This window comes from Apis cerana, linkage group LG4 (genome assembly GCF_029169275.1).
Source record: "Apis cerana isolate GH-2021 linkage group LG4, AcerK_1.0, whole genome shotgun sequence".
Taxonomy (NCBI): domain Eukaryota; kingdom Metazoa; phylum Arthropoda; class Insecta; order Hymenoptera; family Apidae; genus Apis; species Apis cerana.
This window is the reverse complement of record NC_083855.1, coordinates 8064327-8075738: the sequence shown is the minus strand read 5'-3', so window position 1 is coordinate 8075738 and position 11412 is coordinate 8064327. Positions and strand designations below refer to the sequence as shown.

The following is an 11412-nucleotide window of genomic DNA, read 5'->3' as shown; positions in this document are numbered from 1 at the left end:
GTTTCCGTGGTGTAGTGGTTATCACATCCGCCTAACACGCGGAAGGTCCCCGGTTCGATCCCGGGCGGAAACATTTATTTTTTTTAATATTCAATAATTTTTATTTTTAGTCAAAAAATTAAATTATACAATGTTATAAAAAATAATTAATTAAATATTTACAAAAACATTTATAAAATTTATCTATCATCATCGTATTTGTAGTAATTGTGGTCTAATAAGTAATACAAAATTGTTGAAGTGTTATAAGTAACTCTAACCTCATAGACGAGACTGAAAATGAATTTAAAAACAAATATATCGTTTATGCAATATATAAGAATATAAATATATATAATATATCTAAATATAAAATATATAATATATCTAAATACATTATATGTTATTATTATTATATATTAATATACAATACGTAATATATAATGTAAAAAAATTTGTAAAGAAAGTATATAGCAAATAAGAAGTATAGATATACAGATAATAAAATAAAAATAGCGATAAATTAAAAATATTAAAATCTCCAGAATGGTATAAATAAAATATATACATAAGGAAAATAAATAATATAAGAAAACAAAACAAGAATAAAATAAGAATAGTGCCTTAATATACATCAAAAATATTTCTCCATCGTGGGATAAGGTAGAATAAGAATTGAAGATCAGTACCATCTCTTAAATATTTTTGAAAATGTTTAATTTTTTATCATTTTGGTAGATGGTGCTGATTCTCAATTCTTATTCTACTTTACCCTACTATGGATAAATAATTTTGATGTCCAAAAGATGGCACTCCCGATCAATTCTTGGTTTATCTCTATCCTTCTTACATTATTTTCTTTCCTCTTTTATATGTTTCATTTGCGGCACTCTAGAGATGGCGCTGATTTCAGTATTTTTAATTTATCTCTATCTTTGTCTTACTATTTATTTTCCTTGTCTTTCTTTTAGACGTGGCTACAAAATATATTTGATTCTTGATTTATTATTCTTAATATATTATTTATATTTCATTATTTCATTATTTTTTAATTTATAATTATTTCATTGAAATGTAGATTAAATTTCATTATTAACATTATAATTTTATTTTATGTTGAATCGATAACGTTGAAAATAAAATAATAAGATGATTCTTAAAATATTTTATATGGTATCTCTTTAATTCAACGTAACTTTTTTCTCACAGATGTCGCTATTTGTCAAAATGTAGTGATCTAATATATCTATCTATCTAAACTGTTTCTATGGAAAGTAATATCGATTTAATTTCGAATCTGTTTATAACAAGTAGTGTCTTCACAGTTGCTAAGTAAATTCGTCGAACAGTAGTATCGTCGTTTACCGTTTACAAAAGGTACGTATTAAATACATCTATAATTATTTTGACTGATACATTATTAGAATTTCTTTATTACTTACATTCTCTAACCTACGATCGTCAATCAATTCAATTATTCAAGAATATTAAACAAAGCTATCATTGAGTAATAAATCGTAAGTAATAAATATATAAAAGAAAATTGATAAAATATTCCTTGTATCCAAAATTAATCTTCGGTAGAACGAGCATAATCCATTTCTGAAACGCGATCGTCATGTCAATAACAATAAGACCACTCAATATCTTCGTCTTTTCCATCGTGGCAACGTAATCACGGGTGGCGAATCGGCACGCCTATCGCGATAATAATATTCACGAATCGAAACAAGTCCCACAGGTGAAATGATCAAAGTTTATCGGGTGCGTCGTTACTCGAGGCTGTCGCCGTCAATTTCTACCTAATATGTCACGTGGAAACTACGGAATTGGCCGGAGGGCGTCTTTGATCTCCCAACCCTCCCTCGGAACCGGCGTGCTTGTCCACCTTCCGAAAACTCACCCTTCGAGTCGCACGCCACGTACGTGCCACGAGGGTCGCTAAATCCAATTTTATTGTTTGCACGCTCAGGAAAACTGGAATTACTCGAATCTAACCGTGAAGCGTAAATCGTTCCATGGACTCGATCTCAGCTAATTTAAGCGTATCGTAATCATTAAAAACCGCGAGATGGAATATTCATTTTACGCCTCGAGTGTTTCATTAACATCAACGTCGCATCGATTCCGTGTGACTGTACAATGTAATTCATTTTTAACATTCTTCGTAAAGTATCGTAGTAATTTTTTCGATTAACGAATTGAAAATATTAATATATTGATATATCAATACACCACGCGTTAGAATTATTGAATGACTTTTTAAATTTAATTTTATTCACCTGGGTTAAGAAATAAAATTTCAATACTTTTAGTCTAACTACAAATTGATACGAAAAACGTTGGAAAAATTACGAAAATCGATGCCAAAGTTCGAATAGAAGCGGAGATAGCTGATAGATCGCAGAAAAAAAAAAAAAAAGGAAAAAGAGAGACAGAGCAGAAGGTCGAAAAATTGACTTGACGATCCACGATGTTTGGCACAATCATAGATCATTCCATTGTATCGAAAGGGGGTGTGTGTGTACACATTATAACAGGGACATAATGGCGCACCAATATGTACACACAACGGGGACAGAGGCGACACAGAATGTGCGGTGTTTGGTCTCCATTAATATCGGATCGACTGGATGCTGTTACTGCAGGCCATCTCTTGTATATCTCTGGCGCTTTTTTTTTTATAGAGGACCATATGTCTCGTGCGTGGATCGCTGTCCCGTGGCGGGCCGCTCATTTGTCAGCAGACAATCTGCCATTGTCGCGATTTGATGTCGCCAGTCAAAACATCGACGACCAGATTTTTTCCAACGCGATTTTAACGATTTAACGATTTCCTTTCCATCGCCAGAAATCGCATCGTCGTCGAGTGAAACTTTTCTCGATTCTAAATTAAAAAAATAATAACGAAGCAACTTCGATATCTTTCATCCGCGTTAACGTTCCTATTTCTTTCTTCTTATCGATCGAGTTCGATCATTGTTAATCGGAAGACGTTGCAAGGAAAGAATACACTTAGGGTTGATAGAAAGGAAAAGGGGATTCCCGTGGCGCATAATATCGATGATCGCATCGCCATTAGCAACGAAGCGTTTCTACCACCATCGTGGCCACCGTCTACGTCCGCCCGGAACCCCAAAACAGCCGTATACATTATATACGGTGGAAGTGTCACCCTCCTAGGCTGCGGTGTAAAATAAACGATACCTAATTATACGCGTCCCGAACCCGGGCCAAGTGCGTGCGAAGGTGGCCTCCTGTTTAATAGGATTACGAAATTACAATTTAGATTGATTGCCCGCGCGCTTATTGGCCTCCGTACAAGCGGCGAGTCGCGCTATTTACGACACGTTTAAGAGGGAGGATAAAGTCAATAACGCGAAACGGATATTTCACGGCGAAGAAATATATCGGATATTCGTTTAAAAATTTTTTTTTTTACATACTACGTAACCTTAACCCTTGGAAAATTGAATCAAATCCAAAGTAAATTTACCTTCGTAAATTTATAATATAACGTGCCTCTACTTTAGAAATTATTATTCAAAAAATTATTCAAGAAACGAGCTGTAGAGGAAATGTGTATCATCCGCGTGTGCTTCCTGTAATCGTGCCTTAATTTCTTCCTACGACACGAACAATCCTCCTCGTAAAGAGCTGCCTCGTAACCTGGAGCGAAGTCCGGTGAAAATTTCGTCACCGGTGATCGCCGTATCCGTAATTTCCCCTCTCTCCATTTAATCCAGACAGTCGAGCAATTCCAGGCAACGATAAATTTTTGTTATTCACCGCGATCGTTCCCGATGTTGTCAATTCCATTTAAAAATCTCGCCGGCTTCGACATCTGGATGCGCGCCCGTAATATATAGAGGTGTCTGCGTTGCGGATATCGTATATTTTTTTTTTTTTTTCACCGGCTTCTGCCTGCTGCCAAGAGGGTGGCTCGCAGTGGGTGCGCCTGGCGATGATTAATTAGCGTTTGATGAATATGTATGAGAGAAAGGCAACCAACTCGGCTAACACGTACACCCGGCATCCCCTGCGTTACAATAACGCGGCCAACTCCCCCCGCCTCCCTCCCAGTTTTCGTATATAGCCTCGTTTCAAGCCTGCGATAGGACCCTCCCTAACCCCGCGCCTCCACCGGATTCTGCGACTCTTCGTGAGTTGTGTAACAATACAACGTTTCTCCGGGAGAGGGGAATCTTCGTAAGAATTTTTCTACGTCCACTTTGAATTTTCTGAGAAAATCCTTCGGTGACATTTGTCACAATTAATTTAATATCCGGGTAATTGTTTTTCCAACGACACGATTCGATATCATTTCGAGGAGTAATCAGATGTAACTGGATATAACATCGTGGAATATTCTCAAACGCGGTCGAAACGAATCCGAAGGTAAAAAATCCGAAGAAGGAAAGAAGGAGAGAGAAGGCAACAGTTAAAACGAGAAGCAGAAATATCCTCGCGGAGGTATGGAACCCGGTGACGCATCGAGTTTCCATGGTGTGAGCCCGTATCGGTATTCCACACCGATATCCATCAGTATCGCATAAACTGCTGCATCGTATCTGGCGGGAAAATATCACCTCGGCCTGGCAGAAGCGGGGGAGGGGCAGGTTTTAGAGGCGCGAAGGGGGTTTAGATTTCGGCGGTACGCGAGGCTGAAAGGCTGGCGCGCGCGCGGATTGTTCGCGCTGCGAGGAGAACAATGCAAACAATGGCCGAGGGGGAGGAGGGGCGCGGTGCGGTGAGACCCGGCTTACGCGGTGAATACAATTACATTATGAACTCGATTACCATTTAAATGGAAACAAACGTGAAATGCTAAAATACACCGGCGTGCTCCCCGCCTCCCCGCCGGCCGACCTCTCGCAAACGCGGCGGGCGAAAATGTGCAACCGCCGCCTCTCGAGTGCTCGATCATCGGTATGCAAATGGCGTGCGCGCAACGGGCGTGCATAGCGAGCATTTCGGCGAGATATTTTGCGTGGAGGAGGATTTTGGATCAGGAGAAGATCGTTTTTCTTTTTTTCCCGCTGCTCCAGCGTTCTGCTCCTTCTCCAAAAGGGTTTTTGATTCTTTTTTAAAGAGAAAAGGGATGATATGTTCATCCATCGAATCGTTTCTTATTAATCACGGTGGTAAAGTGTCGTATTGTTGACCTTCCTCCCTCTCGATTCCAATTCTCCAGAAAGGTTTTTAATTAGTTCGATTTTTTTTAGAGAGAAAAGGGATACTATTGTATCGTACCGCGTTCGTGGTTAGAAAGTTACCTTAAATTGGAAGGATCGAATAGAATAGATATGTATTTGTTCCTTTTACTTGTAAAGATGAGAAAAAGAAAATAAATAGAGGGATAAAAGTGATATTAAAAGTACTATAACTACCTATACTATAACATATATCAAAATTTTGAGGAAAGCTTTGGACTCGAGTATCCATTTCTCGTGATTAGAAATCCGCCCATTTATTCTCGACCGCGTGGATGCGTCGGTGGAACGGGGAAAAAACGTCCGTTTAACGTGTCCCATCAGCGCCCCAATTCTAATTATTATACACTTAATTTCCTAATGAACCGTATCGAACGGCAGGCTCGATGGAACGGCGCACTCGTGCACTGATTTCACGGGCCACCTGTCGCGCTGCTGTCCTATCCTCCCCATTGGTTTCATCGAATTGGTCACGCAGGGTGTAAGACATTATTCCATTCGCGAAGGGTCATGGGATCTCGATGAACAGTATTATTTCTCACCCAGAAATCGAACGAGAATCTTTATTCTGTGAAGCTTCTTCCGATGAAACGAGTAGTCGATTGTGGAAAAAGAAAAAAGATAAAGTTTCTAACTAAAGTTTAAATTTCTTTCTGATTACCACATTTTTGGTAAGCGAAAATGATTGGCGAAATTTCGAAAATCCATTTCGAGAAGACAGCGACTATTCAGAATTGATCGCAACAACGACCAGCAACGTTACCCGATATTCCGACCCTTTGTAGAGATGTTCCTTTTTCCAGAATGCACGAGGACCAGGGGCGTGACGCCTGCACCTCTCTGTTTGGACGTTTTTCCAACAAAGCTGTATCAATATTTCTTTCGTTTCTCTCGCGTCGTATGGCGTGAGATCTACGCGATATATTCCTTCCACCCCTCGAATATCGTGTTTATTGTCCCTAACCGGCCACGTTAAAATATCCCGTGCTTCGCCTTCTCACTCGATACGATACAAATTCACCGTTAATTTATTTAATTTTAGATCATTATCATTATCCAACCGTTTGTAAATTCGAATATCCGTTTCAACAGCGAAGAGAAGAGAAGATCGACGACACGTTGGAGTCATCGCGCTGCAGAAACGCATCGTACCTCCTTGTGACCGAGTTTTCTTTTCAGCTTTCCCTTGAAATCCTAATCCCATAATATCCTCGGCCCGATATATCGTCGTCGGTAATGGAATCGTGCATTCAAATGGACATCGTTTCCCAGCCAGTGTAGGAGGCAGGTCGCGGAGAGAGAGAGAGAGAGGAGGGGCACAGCAACGGCAGGGATGATATTGCCAATATTTGGTTTGATTCTGGTGCGAATGTGCAGGGTGTATGCCAAGGGGGTGCTCGCACCCCCTTAAGCACGAGCAGGGGGGTCGGAGGGTCGGTATATGTTAGACGCGCGCCGATTACCATTTGAATGTTTCTACCCCTGGTCAACCTTTGTCAACCCCCCTCTGACAGTGACCGCACCTATCTATCTCGAAGGGATACATTCTCCCTTTTCTTTCGGATTCTCCGCCGCCGTATGTCCCCTGTGCACCTCCTCTTCGACTCCTAACCTCATCCGCCCTTCTTCCCTTTCCTTCCATTTCCATCCTATTATTGTTACTATTATTATTAATTTTTGTGAAAATTTTTGTAAATTGTACGTATTTTAATCGTCTTCGTTTTGATACTTTCTATCCTAAATTCCGTTAACTCAACTCGAAGAAAAAAGGAATCAATTTAGTAGATGCCTCGATCTTATCCAATTTCATTAATATCGATATCGTCCGGAAGCTGATCGGACGACAATTCAGGTGTTCCTGATTCTTTGATTTAAACGGTGTTATCTGCCCGTACATTATTACCGGAGATCAGCTCGTCGGAACAATTATCTCGTAAAACGGTTGGCAAGGGTTTGCCGCCCGTATTCACGGCTACGTTCGTGATTCGCGATCGTTGTTGATTCAACGCGTTGAATGTCGCACGTGCGCCGATGTAGACGTACGCAAAGCTCCCGCAACCCGAACTTCAGCACGCGCCACGATTATGCGATTACGCGATTACGCGTGTCGGTTCCTCTACCCTAGCCCGATTCAAGAACAGCTTCGTGGATGGTGCTCCCTGCGTGCGTGCGACCAATGACGCGCGAAACGATCTTTTCTCATCTCGTGTATGCGGATTATTCATCTCTACGAAGGAATTTTTCGTATAAGAGCGTATTTCTTTCTGTAAACACGTTTCTATGAAGATATAAATATTTTCGACCGATGAATTTGCATCGTTTAGAAAATTCTTTTTTTTTTTCTTTTTTGGAAAAGCGACATAGGCGCGTGTTCAAATTCTCTGTTGAAAAGAATCTCGTAAAAATTCTGGAAATCATTCTCATCTCCTTTTTTCTTCATCCTCCGACGGTCAAGGATTAACATCCGGTATTCGATATCCCCGAGAGATGAGAAGTTCGTTTTCGAAGCGGATCGGCCGATATTCACTCTCCAACGTTCACTGGAACACGAAAAATTCCGATTCTGATCCAGATCCATTCATAAACGGGCTGGTTTAATTCATGCGGGCGGTCTGCATTCCATCATTCAGTGTCCACTTATCGAGGCCGTTCCACTCCCTTCCTTCCTTCCTTCGTTCATTCTCGCCTTTACAGTCCGCTCAGCCCGTTTTCCAAGGGCGTCTCGTAACGCTCCCCAAAGCTCGCTTACAACCGCTTTCACGTTTAGGAGCCGTTGAAAGAGCTTATTGTGAAATTTAACCGAGATTTCCCCCGAATGCCGCCATTCATACACCGCCACCGCCTTTCAGCCTTCCCTTTACATCCGGCCAGCAGTCAGCTGTTTGCCACGGCGCGCCAATTATTTCATCTCGACGAACAACTTTGGAACAAAAAACTTTTATATTTATGCGCAACGAATCTATCTACGAATTGGTACTCCGCTCCTTGACACGAACCAACTTCGTGCACTTTAACTTTCAAAATTCTTCATTTACAACAACTTACAACGCGCCGATCCTTGAAAATGAGCAGCCACGAAATCGTAACTTAACTTTCGTTGAAATATTTAACAATTTGTCGATAAAGAAAGAAATTGGTAAATCGCAACGATGTCCATCGACGAAACGGAACTCGGAGCCTATCCTTTGGCGGATAATCGAAGAAATATTTAAAATCTCTATAACATGTTCACGCAAGAATTGAGGGAGGTAGGAGTGATGCGATGCCACGAGCCGACACGTGGCAGTGCCGCTTTATACAAACAGCATTATGCACGCTCGTGCTAACATAAATTACTGCGGGTTTAATATCGGACGTCGACGTTGGTCATGGACGGCCACCTCCCGAGCAAAACACGCAACCAACCAACCTTGTTCCATTACGAATACGAAATACCTTTCATTTTTCCCAATCCAGGTATTATCCTCTACACGGCATGACTATAACTATAACTATTTATGTTATATATATATATATATATAGCTTTCGTATAAATAAATATATATTTCGAGAGTAAAGTAAAGCGATGTTTAATTCCGATCGTACAAGTTTCCATTGAAGTTGTCGAGTTAACGAATGTAATATAGTTAATAAAATTCCGCATCGTTATTCACGTCGATGGTAAATATTGTTTATTTTATATATAGATTTTTAAGTGTACCTACTTTATCGTATAGCGTAACGTATATACGATAATTGATAGTTTATTTTATAATTTATTTTATATTGTACACGTTTTATTACGAAAAAAAGAAAAGAAAAGAAAAGAAAGGCGTATATAATTACAGATAATATCGGAATGGCAGAAGTCAGTTATATTCGAAATCCTTACCCTCTACCGGATTTATACCCTCGCGAAGGTGTGTGGACGAAAAAGCCCGTACTAGGTAGTAAAGTTTCGCCAAAGGACTTAGAATGGAGTAGAAAGTTAAACGTGTACGAACGTCTCTTTGCACATCACACGTTAACCAGTATAAGAAAAGATTGCAGACTTCAGAGAAAGGAGGTAACATAAATCATTCGTTTCGTTAAAATTTTCGTCTAAGTACAAATATCGACAGATCTCTTTAATTTAACTTGTACACTGAAGATGTATGTATCGTTTCGGGTAAGGAGAAAATATCGTACAATATTTGAATAAACGTTACAGGTGCCGGAGGACTCTTTGGATTTGGCACTTTCGACCGTATACATTCATAGCAAAGACACGCTCGTGCCGAAATCCTATATCCCTGTGCAACCAGAAACGTTAGGAAAGAAAACGTGGCGCGTTTTAAAGAATAAAGTCGAGGTAATATAAATGTTAGGGATAATTTCATACCGCTGTTTGTCATATAAAATATATTCGTCGACGAAATTTCCAATCACCTTCCAACGCGATTGTTTTTTCGATCGAGCAAATAATTTAAAATACGTATTTGCTTCCGATTAATCAAGATTTACAGAGAGCCGGACATCCCTGAGGAGTTGAAAGAGCCAGTGACCTTGTTCGTGAAAGAAGCGGAGTGTTATTATGGCCCGGTGCCAGAGAGACGAGTCCATCCGAGTAGCGTGAAATTAAATATCACCGCACCTCACTCGGTTCAATCTAATCCCGGATACAGTCGCAAAATCGACGGAACTTTTTACAGTACTTAAACAATATTTAAACGTGGATCTATATCAGTGTTTGAGATGAAAGCTTAGCAAGCAAAGCTCTGCTAACAATTGTATTTGAGGAAATTAAATCAACGATTTTATGATTATCATACCCGATCGCGAATTCTCTGTTTATGAATACTATATCATTTTGACGTGTTTTATCAATAAAACTCTTCCTTTTTCTTTTTCTTTTTCTTTTTCCAGTGATATTAAACATGTTTTATGTACTTTTATTTTAGTTAGTTTTCATTTAATATATTTTTCTTTTTTGATATTTTCTTCCATATATATATATTTTAAATAATAAAAAGTTATTAGACATCGAAAAAGAAAAAATAATTTTAGGTGTTAATACAATCTTCGAAAAGATTTATCACTTTGTTATTAAACAATTTTTCTTGTTTTTAGCATTTTGATAAAAATACATCAGAGAAAACAATTTTGCTGGAATGGAATATATTTATTATATAAGGTAAAGTATAACAATAATAACAAATCCTTCCTTCTTTTTATGAAATTAAAGAAAAAAAAATTATTCTGACAGACGAGAAGTCTTCGTATGAAACAAATACGCACAATAACTAATTATGGGCCTCAAATAATGAAATTTTACGTAATACTATATGAATAAAGTATAACATATCGTGTAGTATTTTATAAAAATATAGAAATATATTTAGAAATATATATTTTATACAAAAATTATCGGTGTACCGTTATTGGATGCGTTAAACGTCTTTCTTGCAAATCATCTTTCTCATAACTATTCTAAAACTCTCGAAGACCACTGTGAGGACCATTCAAAACGCGTTAAATAATTTAAAAATATAAAATAATTTCCTATTTTCAGCATTGGACGCATCTCTGTAACTATTTTGAAAAATCATGGTGATATATAATCATCGAGACACCCTCGAGGGTGTCGATCGTATCGTCAACATCCACAACGTGTCGGCAAATTTGTCCACCAGATATCTCACGGCATCGTAATGCATCGTCACCGAAATCTTGGCGAGCGATCTTCGGCCATCGCCTCACCCCCTCTCGAACACCGTCCTTCGACAAGAAGCGAAAGCGTGAGTCAGTGCACGGTTCGTTCTCACTGTCGAGCAGTCGAACGAAGGGGGCAGAATGTCCCATTACCCGGGTAATCCTTGTTTGTAATAAACCAGCACCCCGCTGCCAGGGGGTGGCGACCACCCTCGCCGCATAACGTCGCGGAGGTGGAGTCATCTCCGTACGCATATGCTCCTCATGGAATATCATTTATGTTTCACCCCCTTCCCCGTGCAGACGTCTATCTTGGCCCCCCCGTTTGACCTGTTTCAACCCCTCTGACACCCTCTTCCAGCAGCTCTGTCTTTATACATACACCTAATCCGGCCATGATTGTCGCGGCGAAAACTCCTCCTCGACCCTTGCCTATTTACCCTTCCTTTTCTCTTTTTTCTTCTCTCTCTCTCTCTCTTCTTTTTTTACTCCACCAAAGACCCGATCTCGTTATCTTTTTAACGACATTGGAAGGAGAATTGAAGGGAAA

The 11412-nt window shown here is 39.5% G+C and overlaps 1 protein-coding gene and 1 non-coding gene across 3 annotated transcripts; both read left to right on the top strand.

The window, feature by feature from the left end:
- On the top strand, positions 1–73 carry Trnav-aac (transfer RNA valine (anticodon AAC)). The gene has a single exon. It is a non-coding gene; the product is annotated as a tRNA-Val (tRNA).
- Positions 74–1216: 1143 nt separating this feature from the next.
- On the top strand, positions 1217–10738 carry LOC107995632 (cilia- and flagella-associated protein 276-like). 2 transcript variants are annotated; one of them, XM_017053260.3, is made up of 6 exons: positions 1217–1356; positions 9020–9237; positions 9382–9522; positions 9669–9861; positions 10281–10344; positions 10723–10738. In XM_017053260.3, exons 2-5 carry the CDS (start codon positions 9031–9033, stop codon positions 10286–10288), a joined length of 549 nt encoding a protein of 182 aa, XP_016908749.2. In that variant the 5' UTR covers positions 1217–1356; positions 9020–9030; the 3' UTR covers positions 10289–10344; positions 10723–10738. The 2 variants fall into 2 exon arrangements, with proteins under 2 accessions (XP_016908749.2, XP_061929938.1); XM_062073954.1 differs by lacking the exon at positions 10723–10738 and adding an exon at positions 10417–10574.
- Positions 10739–11412: the final 674 nt, after the last annotated feature.